The 16,339-nt window shown below is 33.6% G+C and overlaps 6 protein-coding genes across 9 annotated transcripts; 5 read left to right on the top strand and 1 right to left on the bottom strand.

Moving 5' to 3' along the window:
• Nucleotides 1-103: 103 nt before the first annotated feature.
• On the top strand, nt 104-2,148 carry LOC108835406 (uncharacterized). Its single transcript, XM_057004652.1, has 5 exons — nt 104-751; nt 937-1,157; nt 1,245-1,386; nt 1,480-1,589; nt 1,686-2,148. Exons 2-5 carry the CDS (start codon nt 1,017-1,019, stop codon nt 1,818-1,820), a joined length of 528 nt encoding a protein of 175 aa, XP_056860632.1. The 5' UTR covers nt 104-751; nt 937-1,016; the 3' UTR covers nt 1,821-2,148.
• Nucleotides 2,149-2,724: 576 nt separating this feature from the next.
• LOC108835407 (low temperature-induced protein lt101.2-like) lies at nt 2,725-3,172 on the bottom strand. Its single transcript, XM_018608664.2, has 2 exons — nt 3,019-3,172; nt 2,725-2,940 (listed from the first exon to the last, which is right to left on the bottom strand). Exons 1-2 carry the CDS (start codon nt 3,097-3,099, stop codon nt 2,857-2,859), a joined length of 165 nt encoding a protein of 54 aa, XP_018464166.1. The 5' UTR covers nt 3,100-3,172; the 3' UTR covers nt 2,725-2,856.
• Nucleotides 3,173-4,213: 1,041 nt separating this feature from the next.
• Nucleotides 4,214-7,147, top strand: LOC130510027 (uncharacterized). Its single transcript, XM_057006362.1, has 9 exons — nt 4,214-4,419; nt 4,837-5,712; nt 5,795-6,019; nt 6,117-6,209; nt 6,327-6,418; nt 6,513-6,570; nt 6,712-6,812; nt 6,894-6,951; nt 7,094-7,147. The coding sequence occupies exons 1-9, from the start codon at nt 4,396-4,398 to the stop codon at nt 7,145-7,147; spliced, it is 1,581 nt and encodes a 526-aa protein (XP_056862342.1). The 5' UTR covers nt 4,214-4,395.
• Nucleotides 7,148-8,650: 1,503 nt separating this feature from the next.
• Nucleotides 8,651-9,971, top strand: LOC130509078 (uncharacterized). The gene is made up of 3 exons (XM_057004651.1): nt 8,651-9,026; nt 9,119-9,200; nt 9,308-9,971. Exons 1-3 carry the CDS (start codon nt 8,995-8,997, stop codon nt 9,752-9,754), a joined length of 561 nt encoding a protein of 186 aa, XP_056860631.1. The 5' UTR covers nt 8,651-8,994; the 3' UTR covers nt 9,755-9,971.
• An 835-nt stretch (nt 9,972-10,806) lies between these two features.
• Nucleotides 10,807-15,900, top strand: LOC108845303 (DUF724 domain-containing protein 1-like). Of its 4 annotated transcripts, XR_008943219.1 has the most exons (10): nt 10,807-11,390; nt 11,475-11,621; nt 11,705-12,308; nt 12,396-12,833; nt 12,918-13,133; nt 13,224-13,311; nt 13,892-14,760; nt 14,852-15,270; nt 15,467-15,541; nt 15,632-15,900. XR_008943219.1 is itself a non-coding variant. In XM_057004647.1 (8 exons), the coding sequence occupies exons 3-8, from the start codon at nt 12,288-12,290 to the stop codon at nt 14,960-14,962; spliced, it is 1,743 nt and encodes a 580-aa protein (XP_056860627.1). In that variant the 5' UTR covers nt 10,807-11,390; nt 11,475-11,621; nt 11,705-12,287; the 3' UTR covers nt 14,963-15,340. The 4 variants fall into 4 exon arrangements, 3 of the variants coding, with proteins under 3 accessions (XP_056860627.1, XP_056860629.1, XP_056860628.1); XM_057004647.1 differs by lacking the exons at nt 15,467-15,541; nt 15,632-15,900 and having other exon boundaries at nt 14,852-15,340; XM_057004649.1 differs by lacking the exons at nt 14,852-15,270; nt 15,467-15,541; nt 15,632-15,900 and having other exon boundaries at nt 13,892-13,959; nt 14,043-14,181.
• On the top strand, nt 11,319-12,043 carry LOC130510026 (BAG family molecular chaperone regulator 1-like). The gene is made up of 3 exons (XM_057006361.1): nt 11,319-11,390; nt 11,475-11,621; nt 11,705-12,043. The coding sequence occupies exons 1-3, from the start codon at nt 11,319-11,321 to the stop codon at nt 12,041-12,043; spliced, it is 558 nt and encodes a 185-aa protein (XP_056862341.1).
• Nucleotides 15,901-16,339: the final 439 nt, after the last annotated feature.

Below are 16,339 nucleotides of genomic sequence, written 5' to 3'. Positions count from 1 at the left end.
CAGCTAAAGTTAACGAATGTTTCTTACATTAAAATTACATTTATTGCAGTTGATTTGAAATTGTTTCTGGAGAGTAAATGGAATGCTTAAATCACGCAAAACCATTTTGAAATCTGTCTCTCCTTTAAATTCTCTTCCTATGGTGAGGCCTCTTTGTTACTTTTTATCAATTTCCAATTTCTGTTCTTTCATAAAATCAAGAATCTCAAAAGCACAATGGATTATCAAGAAGCAGGTTCATCATTGAGTACTAGACTCATTTGTCTATCTCCTATCTAAAATCTCCTTTTTTATTTTTCATAAGTTGATCATGTTTTTTGAAACATTCTCTCTCACTTTGCATAGCAGGAAGACAAAAGGTTAATATTGAGCAGCCGGTAAAAGATAAAGAGAGTGAATGGAATCATCGGAGAAGCTTGGCATGGGACTCAGCCTTCTTCACTACCCCTGGTTTCTTCTCAGTCTCCTTAATGACGACTACTGTGAAATTCAAGAACCTCAAGAACACACAGTAGTTTGTTTACACGATGCCGACGATTTTTTACAACTTTTTTGTTTTGTTTTGTTTTGTTTTGTTTTGTTGTAGGAGTATTGGATCATGAAGAGTTGTTTGGGAGATTAAAACTTGGTGAGAATGAGATTGACGTAAATCAGAAGGACTCCATCAAGAAGACACTTCTTCCTTATGTTTCTTCTGAGATCGCTACTCGTCCAAGTTTTGCATGGGACAATGCTTTTCTAACCGAGCCAGGTCTCACATTTTGAAATACGTTACTCCACTCTTTTTGTAACGTTTATCACAGTTTTGAAAAATAATTTGTGTCTACTATATTATTAAAATTTGTTAAATATTCTAATTAGAAAAACACTAATTCATGTGTGATCCGCCTACGACTCTTTTATATTGAAAAACTGATATTTGCTATTATTGGTAAGGTGTTCTTGATGCGGAGGAATTGTCTCTAGTGAACAACGGTTTCACTAGTAACACTCAGCCTCGTACCTCTGCTGATTCCATGACGACAGCAACTGAAGGAAGCAGATTCTCTGTGTCGAGCATTGAGCTTGATCTGTTTAACGACCTGAGAGCCTCTTTAAGTAATGTAAAGCAGAGGGGAGCTAAAGAGATCCAGTGCAAGTTACCAGATGGAAACAAGGTAAAAAATAAGCCCTAATTAAGATACTTTTAATCTTTTCTCAGTTTGCTTTCATCTAAATTTAACATATCTGTTTCGTTTTTCAAGAGGACTAAATGGTATAAACTGAAAAGTCAACGTTTGAGTCTCATTCCTCAACCAAAAGTCTATCCTTCTTCATCTTCAGTCTCCAAATCTTTGACTCCTCGTCAAGCTAAACCTGAGAAGGAAGTTGTTGCGAGTGAACAAGGTTAGAACGTGATTCTTTTTTTTTGTGTTTTCTTCAAGAGGAGAAATATCACTGGCTTTATATGAAGCTTAACATCTTCTTTTTGGTGTGAAGGGAATAAGGGATCAAAATCTATCATACGATCATCGTATAAAGGGAAGGATTCAACATCATCATCCTCTGGTCTGAGGTTACCATTGCCAAAGATGGGATTCTTCGAGTCGGTATGCTTGTAAAGAAAATATATTTTACAAAACTTAGCAAAATATATATGTCTTGTGGTTATGAAGAAAATCTATAACTTTTAATTAATACAACAGGAGAATGATGGAGACAAAGAAAACAAAGAACCAAACGCTTCTGCAAACAGAAGAAGAAGACACAAGTCCAAACTTGAGACGCTTTCTTCACAAGAAAACCTCAGCGTTTTGGGCCAACGCAAAACGCGAAAGTGAAACGGGCAATAGCGAATGTACTTTGGTCTTGTGTGCGTTGCAAGGAATCGTTTGCGATTGCTAACTGAGTTAGTGTTTCTTGTTGGATAAGTCAGCTGTCTTGTCTTTTAAAAAAAAAAAAAACAGCCGGCGATAATTACAAGTTGTTGATGAATGGACATCTTACTTTATTTTAAGACACTTTCTCAGTGTATTACATCAAAGCTCTTTTCTCCTTTTTTTTCCTCTTATGATTTTTTATGACCTTCCTTGTTATGCTTCTCAAGCATCTTCTCTTGTGCTGGCTCGTTACCAAACCCAGAGCCTACTTGGATTTCTCTTTGACCATCCTCCATAGTCAACAATGTATATTAAAGTTTTTATTTTAATATTTTGAGTGCTTTGAACTAGAATTTTGGTTTTGTTAAAAAAACATAAATTTTGGTGATGAATTGCAAACTTAAGTTACAAGAATTGGGTTACCGAGTTCCTCACCTCTAACCGTAGGAAAAGAAAGTACAATAGCACAAGCACATGATCGATATGTTTGTGTTTCTCAAGTAATAAAGTAGAACATGCAATTGGCTATTATATATATGTGACAAGAAGTCTAGAAATGTTCAGATTATAATTTTTCAAAAATGATCCGCAACTCATAGAAGTCAGCCCGGTCTAGAACATAGTATAGGCAGGCTGCAACAACAGGTTTAGCATAATTGTTTTTAAAATTATAAAATAAATTATGCGATGATTTTTTTTATTATGCGATAATTTAAATATATTTAAAACATAATGAAAATTTTATACGAAAAACAAGAGTAGAAAATTTTTATTTGAGCGCAGGCATTATGAATTTTTTAAAATGTCATACTAGCACTTATAGCAGTAGAAATTTTGCTAGACAAAAGTAAGAGGATTTGGCGGAAACAATTTTTTATAGCAAAGAATAGATTTTTATTATTTAGCAAGAAAGCAAGAGTTTTTATTACAAGCCCAGTGAGAAACAGCAAAAGCTAACTCAGATGAAAACTGTACATGGAGATTATTAATTTGATGATCATCCCACGAGAACGTAGATAGCATAGATGATCCCAGGGATGTAACCCAACAAAGTAAACAACAAACATATCCAGAACTCAACCTGCATTCATGAGATCATGTAACGAATTACGAGACATGAAAGTAATTAAACTATTGATGTAATAAGATTACTGCTTACCCCACAACCATACCGGAGGAAAACGCCGACGGGAGGTAGAAGAATCGCCAGAATCACTTCCAGGAATGTCTCTGAGCCCATTTGTTTTAGATTAGGGAAAAGTGACAGTGGTGAGTGGGTTTAAGAAGTAAAACAGGAGATGGGTATTGGACACGTGTAGTTCTTGCAGTATATCACGTACCACGTGTAGATGTTTTAGAGATGATTCACTCATAACAATGTGGCCTATATATGTGTTGCGACCTTTTCCAGTAAAAAGACAGAACACGTCAAATATCTGCTTACTGCATAACTGTTTTCACTACATCGACGGGATCTTAAAGATATTCAAGAGAAGTGACTGATGATATTGATGTTTTTGATTAGTATGATAGGTATTGCTAATGCTTAACTCGAGTCTGTTAGTTATTATCCGCTTCTTGTAAACAAGTTTTGATTTTCACTTACCAAATTGTGACATTCTTTTAGTGATTAGTGACACATGATAATTTTTTTTTTTTTAACGTCTGGATCGATTATTATCGATTAATTATGCTATTACAATGATGAGAATATTACAAAGACGATTACACAGCCGACAATTCTACCATCTTGTGAGAATACACGCCTGACTGCACCTCTCCGAGCCGTCCTATGAGATCCATGTTCGATGGTACGCCCTGCACCAAGCTGAAGATCTCCTGTAATCCGTTTCTCCATAAGCTGCATAATTTGGTATTTTCTGGGGTTTGAACCCCAGACCTCCGGGTGTAGAAGCATTACATGAACCCTTAGTCAAACCATTGGACCAAGGGGGCTTCCACACACATGATAAATTAGAAAACAAATAATTAGGACACAGGCCAATCGATTACTTTAATATCTCAAATATATATTTTTATTTCCTTCAATGAAATCTTCTCTATTAAAATAGGGGAAATTGCTAAAAATACCATTTTTATGATACCATTTTTTAAGTTTACCCTAACCAACTATACCACCAAATTTTTAATGATCAAAATACCATTGTACCCCTAACTAATAAACCTTTTAGAGGGGAAATTTCATAACTACACTTTGTGTAGTACCACAATTCAAGTTTACCACTACTTTAGGGACATTTTCATAAATACACTTTTCAGTAGTGTGAAAAAGACTAAATTAACCCTACCCTATATCTAACATATCACCCACCTCTCTTCGTCCGTCGCTACCTTCTTCTCTCTGTCGAGATCCATCGTTTCTCTCCTCCGGATCCATCGTCGTCGTCGTCATCGAGAGTTGTCGTGGTCGTCATCGAAAGTCGTCGCCATCGTTCCGTTGAGAGATCTCCGACGAGCTAACACACGGATTCTCTCTCTCACACGATCGCCTAAGCCGACGAGCTATTCATCGGAAATGTCGACTCCAAATTCACAATTTGTAAGTTTCTAATCTCTGTAATTTATTGACTATAGGTTTAGACTTCTAATTGGAATGGTTAGATCTAAGAAAACTAGTTTCTGTGATGAATATCCTTGATTTTTACAAATTTGCTTTTATCCAAAAGGCAAATAAGGTTGATTTGGAGTTCAAGTTGAGATTGAGATTTTAGAATAGCAAACACTTGTTCGCATTTTTTACATAATTATAATCCCTTATAAATCTGGATTTCTGGATATTGTTAAAACTACAACTAGACGATTTATAAGCATTTATAAAGAAGAACGATTTAGCAATAGAGGAGTAGTGTCTATTACTTCTAGTGTTGAGATGTAGTGTCTATTATTTGCAGTGTTGAGATGTTTATATTTAGACCATTACGAAAAGTTAACTTCATATTTTTATCTCGTTTTGCAGTTAGATAGCAATGACTTTTGCACAAATTTGAGTTTGCCTCCTAGGATTTATGGAGCTGGAACAGAACCACCAGACATTCCCAAAATGGTCATCCAACATTCGAGCATTGATTACGTTTCTGAGGTTGCACAAATCTTGGGAAAGGAAGAGTTTGATCAAATAGAGAACTCACACCTAGGAAGCATCGTGAAGCTGGCAAGAAGGAGTAGCGTTGTGTTTTCTGAGAATCTATTCCATTTCATAATGCAGAGAAGAGTATTGACCAAAGGGAAGGATCTCTGGTTCACATTTTGCGATCAACTTATGAGGTTTTCCATGAGGGAATTTTATCTGACTACAGGTCTAGCGTGTGAGGAAGATACAACACCAAGAGAGCCTCTGTTCCCAAACAAGAAGAAACCCTACTTTTGGATGTTGAGCAAAGGCGATAAGTACACCGTAAGGAACTTATATGATCTGCTCAAAAAGAGAGCAAGAACAATGACAAGGCTTGAAAGGCTCTCTATGGGAGTAGCAATAATCACAGAAGGGGTCATTCTTGCAGGACACCCGAGCTCTCTAATCCCAAAGGAAAGGTTACTGTGTTATAAGAACTACGATACCTTTTCCAGGTTGCCTTGGGGTAAACTAGCGTACAAAATTTTGTCAAAGAGTATTAAGCGTTTGAATACAAGTTGGTGGACAGGAGATAGTTACAAAGTGAGAGGTTTTGTGCTAGCCATAAATTTGTGGGCTATGTCATCAGTGCCTATTCTTGGTAAAGCTTTTGGAAAGCCATGCGAGGTAACCACTTCCTCAGATCCATTATGTCTACATTGGGATTCAACAAGGGCTCCCACAATAACCGAAGTGTTGGAAGTGGAGAAGAAAAGCAATGTAAGTTTTTTACTAACGTTTATAAATTTATTAATAAGAGAATCACAGAGACTTATAAAGCGTTGTTTTATCCTTTTTATAGGGTGTGGTTACTACAGTGATAGGATTATGTGAGAATTTCAACCATTTGGTTAACCCAACACTTGATGATGATAAGGACTTCGACAGTGTTGTAAAACTTGTTGAACAAGGATACAAACTGAGGAAAAGCGATTGGGAACAAGGTTTTGTAAATGTTTTTCTTACAGCAGAAGACATTGGTCACCAAAGAGGAAATGAAGACAAAGATGTTCAGCAAAAATCTAAGGTTAATGTACAGCAAAACTCTGAAGTTATTGCGCTTTTGATGTTTTATAAGGGTTTATCAAATTTGAAATTGCTAAGTTTTTTTTTTTATATTATAGGAGCAAGCACAAGATGAAGAAGAACAACAACTGGAAGCTGAGGCTGAAGTGGGCGAAGGTGATAAAGAAAGAGAAACTTCAAAAGCCAATGAAGTAAGCTAATTTAGAAACCTTTATAAACCTAGACTATCATTTTTTTAAAAAAAAATATAAGCCATTATAAATTTGATATAGCTTTTTTTTTTTCTCTTTTGAAATATGGGCATACAGTTGTGGAAGAAGAAGATGAACAAATGGAAGCTGATACAGAAGTGGAGGAGCCTGTGCAAGTTGAAAGGCAGAAACGAGGAAGAGAAAATAAGGTAAATCATTATATTTATAATGTGTTATAAAGTTTTTTTTTCTATTTTGTTATCGGAATTGAATGATAATTGAATGATGAATATGTTTGTATAGGAGCAAGCACAAGATGAAGAAGAACAACAACTGGAAGTTGAGGCTGAAGTGGGCGAAGGTGTTAAGAAAGAGAAACTTCAAAAGCCAATGAAGTAAGCTAATTTAGAAACCTTTACAAACCTAGACTATCATTTTTTAAAAAAAAATATAAGCCATTATAAATTTGATATTGCTTATTTTTTTTTCTCTTTTGAAATAGGGGCATACAGTTGTGGAAGAAGAAGATGAACAAATGGAAGCTGATACAGAAGTGAGGAGCCTGTGCAAGTTGAAAGGCAGAAACGAGGAAGAGGAAATAAGGTAAATCATTATATTTATAATGTGTTATAAAGTTTTTTTTTATTTTGTTATCGGAATTGAATGATGAATATGTTTGTATAGGAGCAAGCACAAGATGAAGAAGAACAACAACTGGAAGCTGAGGCTGAAGTGGGCGAAGGTGATAAAGAAAGAAAAACTTCAAAAGCCAATGAAGTAAGCTAATTTAGAAACCTTTATAAACCTAGACTATCATTTTTTAAAAAAAAATATAAGCCATTATAAATTTGATATTGCTTATTTTTTTTCTCTTTTGAAATAAGGGCATACAGTTGTGGAAGAAGAAGATGAGCAAATGGAAGCTAATACAGAAGTGAGGGAGCCTGTGCTAGTTGAAAGGCAGAAACGAAGAAGAGGAAATAAGGTAAATCATTATATTTATAATGTGTTATAAAGTTTTTTTTCTATTTTGTTATCGGAATTGAATGATGAATATGTTTGTATAGGAGCAAGCACAAGATGAAGAAGAACAACAACAACTGGAAGCTGAGGCTGAAGTGGGCGAAGGTGATAAAGAAAGAGAAACTTCAAAAGCCAATGAAGTAAGCTAATTTAGAAACTTTTATAAACCTAGACTATCATTTTTTTAAAAAAATATAAGCCATTATAAATTTGATATTGCTTATTTTTTTCTCTTTTGAAATAGGGGCATACAGTTGTGGAAGAAGAAGATGAACAAATGGAAGCTGATACAGAAGTGGAGGAGCCTGTGCAAGTTGAAAGGCAGAAACGAGGAAGAGGAAATAAGGTAAATAATTATCTTTATAATGCTTTATAAATGTTCTTTTCCTATTGTTTCATCAGAATTGAAGGATGAATATGCTTATATAAGAAGTGGATTAGACTTTTAATTTTAAAAATTATAACCCATCTTGAATCTGTTTAGGAGAAAGAGCATAGGAAGAATGAAGAGAAAAGAAAATATGATGCGTATGAGAAAAATAAAGAGAAAGATCAAGGTGATGATGGTTCCAGGTCAAACAGTGAGAAACTCGATAAGCTAATAAGAATGGTATATGATTTGGGTAAACGAGTTGAAATAATACAGAATGTCTTAGGAGTTAAGGTAAGCAAATCACTTTACTAGGCACTTATATATATTTTAAATGTTATTTTCTTCTAACTAATATGACATGATTTCTTGAAGGTATTTGATGGTTCACCCAATGATGATAATGAAGATCATCAGAATGCAGCCAACTCTGATTATGCAAAAAGTTCACCCAGTTATGATAATGAAGAAGAATCAAATTATCGTGTTAAAAGATGTGCAACAGATGATGAAAATGGTGAGGAGATATGTGATGAAGAAGAAATTTCTGATACACATCAACTAACGCAAGTGAATACTCTCGGAGAAAATGAGAATACAGAGAAAATAACTTCAAACAAAGAGACTGAAAAAATGGAAGAAGAAAGCTGCAGTAAACAAAAGTCAAAGGTACAAAATATGAAACATAATATAAGGGTTAATAATTTTTTTTGATATAAAGCTTGTTTAGTAATCTTATCTTGTGTAGGTGACGTCTTCTACTCCTACATTCACTACTCCAAACTTCGAGACAAGGGTACAAAAATTAATAAATTTTATAAGGCCTTGTAAATTTTAATGTATACAGCTTATAGTTTCGAAATAATCTTTTTACAGATTACATCGCCTACTCCAACATTTACTACTCCTAAGTTTGATCTTCTTTCTCAGGAAAGTCGTCATAGTGGAAAGGGTGCAAATGAGGTATTTTATAAATCCTTATAAATAAATTCGTAGCTGATAAGGTCTCTTAAACAATTTCATAAACAAATTCTTTACATGATTCAGGTTCTTATGCGAGATGTGGGGAAAAGTCCGTGTCCCAATCTTTAATGGAAACTAAAAAAAGATTGGTACAACAAGATATCGAGGTTTGTTTTCACAGAATGTTATGAATATTGTCTAGTTTCATAAACATATATCTTGGTAAGAACTGTTTTATTTGTTGCATAGGTAATGTTGAACCTCCACTTAAAAAGAAGAATAAAGCTGATATAGGCAACGTTGAACTAAGAAGAAGTGAAAGAGGTCAAATACCATCCATTCATACACAGCCGCCATTTACGGGAGCAAGGAAGAAACATCCAATAGTACATCCCTTTGAGCCAGTTGATAAGACCAGAAAGGAAAAAAATGACAGAATGGAAAATGTCAAACAAAAACAAGTAAGATTTATTTTATAAGGTATTATATATTTAGTGAGGTGTACAAAATATATACCTGCATAGTATTTTATTAGTATGTGTTTTCAACGTAGGAAACTGATAATCAATGAAGAGAGAGTAAACGAAAAGTGGTTTTCAGATCTTGAAACTCCAGGAACAAATCTTTCGAAAACGGTTAGACTATAATTGAAAAATCTTCTTTATAATCGCTTATAAATTCATCTTACTCGAGTATTAGATGATCGGTTTTTATGATTATTTATGTTTTATGTTTGTCTCAGCATATTGAAGCAGGTTTGCAGTTGCTGGAATTGAGAAAGAGAAACAATCCAGATTTGTTTCTGAACAAAACTGCCTTAGTTGTTGGAGTGAAATTCCTTGAAGAAATAGATGAACTTTATGTTGAGTTTTTAGATGACAAGGAAGGTTTCCAGTTTGCAAGTGGCTTTGACAAGTATAACATAGAGAAGAATATCACTTTCCTCTATTCGGCTATTGCAGTTGAAGAATATTATTGGCTTGGAATTGTGGTCAATCTGGAGAAAAGAAGCATCACAGCATTCAATAGCGCATCAGTGAAGTTTACAGATGCCAACGTGGGGCCATATTTGAATGCTTATGCGACCGTACTACCTTTCATGCTTCGCAATATCTCCAGAGATGTTATAATGGATACAAGCAAGTTTTCTATAAAGATTGTCTCTGATTGTTTGCCACAGATAACTTGATTTTTATCAATCTTTGAATTTTAAAATAGAAGAAAAAGTGCATAGTATAAGTTATTTCCTACGTTCTTAAGCCTAATACTTGTAAATTTTGATTTCAGGTTGTTAAAATAGAGGACAGTGGAATCTACGCGTTGAAGTTGATTGAGTGTCATGCCATGCGCATAGTTGACTTCACCAACTGACTGAAGAAAAAGTTGTCTACATTAGGGAAAAGTTGGCTGTTGACATCTTCTCAGAATTACAGTGAATAATAAACTTAGAAAAAACAACTATCTGTTTTTATTCATACTTGAGAAACTTTGTTTGTTTGTAGAATTTTAAAAATTATATGAGTTTATGTCTTTGATTTTATGTCTCTGCTTAAATTTATAAAGTTAATAGGTAACTTTATAACACCTTATTAAAAATGACTTATAAACCTTTATAAAATAAGTAATAAGGGTTTAGGATTTGTAAAGATATATCTATAAGTTATAGAGACTTAATAATCTATGTAAATTAATTTATAAAGGCTTACAACTAATGATTTTCAGGAGGTAATTAAAACATTTCTAAGCATTATCTAATGATTCATAAACAATAATGTATTGGAATTTATTAAAAATCACTTATAAACCTTTATAAAACTCAGAAATACTAGTTATATAAAGTATTATATAAACTTAGAGATAAAAGTTTATTAAACAAAAAATGATATATGAAAGGCTGATAAATGAATTATAAATGTTTATAAGGTAGTTTAATGTAATTAACCAAGATTTATAAAAAATGTGTTACACATGAAGCCCATAAAGATTTATAAAGGGTTTATAAAAATATGATAAATCCAGTGATATAAAATACAATAATGTATTTATAGCTGCCCCATGTATCTCAGATATACTAGTTTATAAAAAAAATATAACTTATAACCCATTATAAAGTAAAATAATTATTAAAAATCTCTTATAGTCCTTTATAAAACTCATAAATATTAATTTATAAAAGCATTAGTATTTATTGAACATCACTTATAAACCTTTATAAAACTAAGATATAGTAGTTTATAAAATATTATGAAAGTCATGATAAAAAGTAAAATCGGTAATATAAATACATGAGGATTCTCGTTACTAAATTTTTAAAGAAGAAATGTAAATTACTGATGGTTTACAGCTTTCATTCACTTGTAAAAACACGTGTTAGAGATATATATTACAGAAAGACATGTGTCTTGTTCTCTTATAAAATAGGGATTATATTAGAATAAATGTAATTAAAAATGGTTTACAGCTACCGGTCACCTATAGAAACACGTGTCTTGTTTCTCTAATATATCTCACGGAAATATCTTTTTTTTCTCATATCTCTTCATCCTTTTCTCTATCTTTCTGCAACTCCAAACCTCTTGAACATTTCAAAACTTGAATTGGTTTTGTGGCAAGTTGAAAAGAAAATAAACCAGGACGACCAAGAGGAAAAAAGGTAACTAATTCTCTTTATAACCTCTTATAAAACGTTCTTTTTAACTCTGTTTCTTTCATTCTATTTCTTACAAGAGAAATGTTTCTTGGAGATGAGAAAAATGGCCAAAACAGAAAAGGCATCTAAAGCGATTTCTGATATTAGCCTCGAAGTTGATAGGCTCGGAGGACGTGTAATTTGCTCTCTAATACTTTCTTGGTTTGTTTAGTTTTTTTGGACCGAGTTTTGAAATTGTTTTTTTTGGGGGGATTTGTAGGTTTCGGCGTTTGAGATGGTTATTAAAAAAGGAGGGAAAGTTGCAGAGAAAGATCTTGCAAAGGTGATTGAGTTGTTGATGAATGAGTTGATCAAGCTGGATGGGATTGTAGCTGAAGGAGATGTGAAGTTACAAAGAAAGATGCAGGTAAGGGACCATAAGGACCGACGTTTAGTTCTTGGGTTAGGTTTAGTTGTAACAGTTTGTTTTATATATATATATATGCGTAGGTGAAGAGAGTGCAGAACAATATGGAAGCACTTGATGTTTTGAAGGTGAAGAACTCTATTGCCAATGGGCAGCAGAAACAGTCTAGTAGTCAGAGACTTGCAACAATTCAAAAACGTAGGCAAGAAAAGAAACCGACACAATCGCTTATGGACATGGGAAAAAAGAAGAAATCTGTAAATGCGTTGCCCATTGCCAAAGGTTGTGAAGTAGAAGTCACTTCAGAAAAAGAAATGTTCAAAGTTTCTTGGCATATAGCTATCCTGCAGCAAAGTCCGATGAAAGTGAAAGGGGAAAGCTTCGGGTCTGCTATACAACTTTGCTGGACAAGGATAGTTTAACTCCTTACACAGAAAAAGTTGATCAAAGCCTCATCCGTCCGGTTCAGCCAGGGGATCTGAATAACGATTTCGTATATGAGAGAGGATCGGTGGTGGATGTTTATGTTAATGGTGGATGGTGGAAGTGTGTTATTGTAAAGGAATTTCCAAATGAGAAGTTTTGGGTTTACTTGGATTTTCTACCAGAAGTATTAAAATTCGACAAAAGCCGACTGAGACCTAATGTTGATTGGACCGGCTCTACATGGGTCAAAAGCCAAAAAAGGTATTGTTTTCTTATTTTAATGTCAAAGTTTTATAATTTGGTTTGATGAGCACTTTCACTTATATATGTTTTTCTTTGGAAATGAAGGAACTTAGTGAAGACATTTATAGCCCAGGGGAAAAAGTGGAAATGACTCGTAGAATCCGTAAAATGGAAGATATCTGGGTCACAACAATGGCCATTAAACAGATTGAAGAGGATGGTAAAAGAAAAGTTATCATCAAAAGATTATCCGAGTCACTGCGTTTGAGTGATGATGATGAAGACGATGCATTGTTTAAAAAAGTTGATATTTGCAAACTCAGGCCATGTCCGCCTCGTTATTTTTGGGGAAAGTATATATTGGGAGACATTGTTGAAGTGTTTGTTAGCTGTGGATGGCGTCTAGGTGAAGTGAGGGAAGTTCTCCCTGGTAACCAGTACTCAGTGCACTTCAAGATCGCAAAAGAGGAGGCGGTTTTTAAAAGCTATTCACTTAGACCGTCACGGGAGTGGAAAAATGGTCGTTGGATACTTACAAGAGAGGTATATTCTAACACATAAACTGTGTTCACTTTTGGTTTATTCTGAATAACAAATGATTAGTAAACTTCCTTCACCGTTTTTCAGATAGAATCTGTAGAAGAAACTCATTCAAGCAAATCGAAAAATGATTTGATGAACACTGAGGAAGATTTGATGAATGATGCTCGCACTCCAACCATTGCTTTAGAGTCCAATGAAGATGATATGATGAACGATGATGCAACCGAAATCATAACCCCTGAAGAAAGTTACAGTAACACCCCTGTTTTAGAAGCCACTGAAAATGAAACCCAAATATTTGTAAGTTTAACACTATCACTCCATGTGTGTTGTCACTAGCCTATTCCTTGCTATTGAATTATATGTATTTTTTTTTCTAATGATGTGTAGGAATTGGAGTTACCATTATCTCATGAATCAGGTGACACAGTGAATGATGTTGCCTCCCCAATCATTGACCATCAAGAGATACCAACAGGTAAATAATGATTTTAGTATTTATAAACTCTTATTACTAATTTATAATACACTATAAATATATATATAAAATAATTTATATTTATATTTATCATCTTATTCTCGCAACTTCTCCGTACAACTCATGTTTTAGACGACCATGAGGAAGATTTGATGAATGATGCTCCCACTCCAACCATTGCCACTCGAGAGAGCAGCAGTAGCACCTTAGTTTTAGAGTCCAATGAAGATGATATGATGAACGATGATGCAACCGAAATCATAACCCCTCAAGGAAGTTACAGTAACACCCCTGTTTTAGAAGCCACTGAAAATGAAACCCAAATATTTGTAAGTTTAACACTATCACTCCATGTGTGTTGTCACTAGCCTATTTTCCTTGCTACTGAATTATATGTATTTTTTTCTAATGATGTGTAGGAATTGGAGTTACCATTATCTCATGAATCAGGTGACACAGTGAATGATGTTGCCTCTCCAATCATTGACCATCAAGAGATACCAACAGATAAATAATGATTTTAGTATTTATAAAATATTATAAAACATATCTATAACATTACCATTTTGAATTATTTCAGGTGAAACAATGAGTACTTCTGATGATAAGATTGTATTGCCGAAAAGAGTGATCGAAGCTGGTACAGAGGTACGCTTTTTGGATAGAATTACCAAGCGTAGTAACCTGAAGTTGGTCGATAAAGTTAAAAAGTTTTTGGGCCCTGAATTCAGAAAGCTTGAAGATTCATTCTTGGGTCCTATAATTGAGATGGGAAGGAGGCAGAAAAATATGGTGTTTTCAAGGCATTTGATTCATCTCTTACTTTTAAGGAGAATTGATATAGGAGACAAGGGTCTATGGTTTTCTTTCGGAGAACAACCAATGAGGTTTTCCCTAAGAGAATTCCATTTGGCAACGGGTCTGCCTTGTATTGCTGACATAGATGAAGAGCAAGTGGAGACTTCTGGAAGGAAAAAGAAGAAGAAGAAAGATCCATGGATGAATAAGGAACAAACTTTAAACAGCTTGGTTAAACTACTTGAGAAGAACAGTAAAGGGTTTACTGATGATCAGAGATTGAGATTGGGGGCTTCAATCCTTGTTGAAGGGATATTAATGGCAATCAATCCAGTGACTCGTATAGCCGTTGAGAATCTGCTGAGAGCTAGAGATTTCAAAGAGTTTTGCAACTATCCATGGGGGAATTTGGCCTTTAATTTCTTACGCAATGAAGTGAAGGGTATTAGCTCTGAAGTGTTGAAGAAAGATCAATTTGACATCTGTGGATTTATATTTGCTGTTCAGCTATGGGCATTATCATCTGTTGATCAAATAGGCACATTCTTTGGGATTAGGGATAATGAGATTAAGTTTCCCTTGTGCTTGCATTGGATAGAAACCAAATCCCTTACTATGAAAGAGGTGACCAGATTCGACAACAGTGAGAAGGTAACACTTTACAAATGTTTTATAAATTTGTTTTAAAATCTTTGCATTCTTTGTATTTTTATCAATTGTTTAATCAGTTAATATATATTAGGTTGATGTCAATGTATACTTGGAGATCCTGAAATACACTGCGACTTGGTTGAAGACGTTGACATTGAATTTGGAAAAGTTATTGATCTTGTCAGAAGAGGATACCGTCTGAAGAGACAAGATTGGCTTAATGGAAGTGTCAACATTGCTGTCGCTGAAGCTGAAGTGGAGAAAAACAATTATGATGGTTGGACTAATGCAACTGATAAAGAAAAGATTGAATTCCTCACTAAGCAGGCAGAGTTTTATAAAGAAAGACCTGGTTATCTTGAAGGTCTTCTGAACATTCGTCGAGAAAACGAGAAGGTAAACTATTCACATATAAATTTTCAGGAAAATGGACAGAATTCCGAGAGGGAATTGGGTGAAGAAGAAACGTTCCAGTCTTTCATAGATTCCCGAAAGCAGCAAAACACTAAGGTTGTTCTGTTTTGATGTCTTATAAAGCTTTATTAAATTCGAAACTGATAAGTTATAAATCTTTATAAATTGATTTATAAAGTGAAACATAAAAAATCAATGAAGTAAGCTGATTTATAAATCTTTATAAACTTTAAGCTTTCAAATATTTCAATATAGTTTAACTAACTTTTTTATTGTGTTATCAAAATTGAAGGTTGGAGAATTTAATGAAAATGCATCTAAAGAGTCCGTGATAGTTAAAAAGAAGAAACGAGCAAGAGAAAATAAGGTAAATAACTCTGTTTATAATTGTTTATAAAAAGTTGTTTGTATTTAATATATCACATTCCTGATTTAATTTATTGTTTTGCTTATAAAGGAAGCTGAAGCCATCACCTCCAAAACAAAGAAAACTAAAACGATCTGGGGTTCTAGTTGATGTTGTGATATAAAGAGTATTGGAAGAAATGATGCTCTTTTAGTTTCCAATATTTTTTTAATCCAAAATCAGTGTTTCAATTTTTCAAAATGTTATCTTTTGTTGATGCCTTTGATGAGAAACATCTTTTGCATTGTAAGGGCTTATAAAGCTATCCAAAATAACTTATAACCCATTATAAAAAATGTATTTATCATCTTTATTAAAAAAAAATTAAAAAATATAACCCCTTATAAAATCTGTAATAAGAGTTTTGGATTTATAAAAATGATTTGATTTATAAAAACAATTATAACCCACTATAAAACTCTCATTGGATTTGATTTATAAAATAATAATGCATTAGAATTATGGAAAAATAATAATACAATTGTAAAACTTTGTATTGTATATTATTACCTTTATAACACCTTATTTAAAAAAGTTATAAGAGTTAAGGTTTAAGAAAATGATATCAAATTTCAGATGGTTGGAAAAAATCACTTATAACCCATTATACAATTTGTATATTATGATCTTTTATAACACCTTATTAAATATGTCTTACAAAACCCTTATAAAATCAGTACTAAGAGTTTAAGATTTATAATAGCGATAAACGATTGAAAACCAAGAATGTAATGTCGTCTAGTGATTTATTGTTGTCAC

The sequence above is a fragment of the Raphanus sativus genome, chromosome 3, assembly GCF_000801105.2.
Source record: "Raphanus sativus cultivar WK10039 chromosome 3, ASM80110v3, whole genome shotgun sequence".
In the NCBI taxonomy this organism is placed as follows: domain Eukaryota; kingdom Viridiplantae; phylum Streptophyta; class Magnoliopsida; order Brassicales; family Brassicaceae; genus Raphanus; species Raphanus sativus.
The sequence above is the reverse complement of the archived record's forward strand: the minus strand, read 5'-3'. Positions and strand labels throughout refer to the sequence as shown.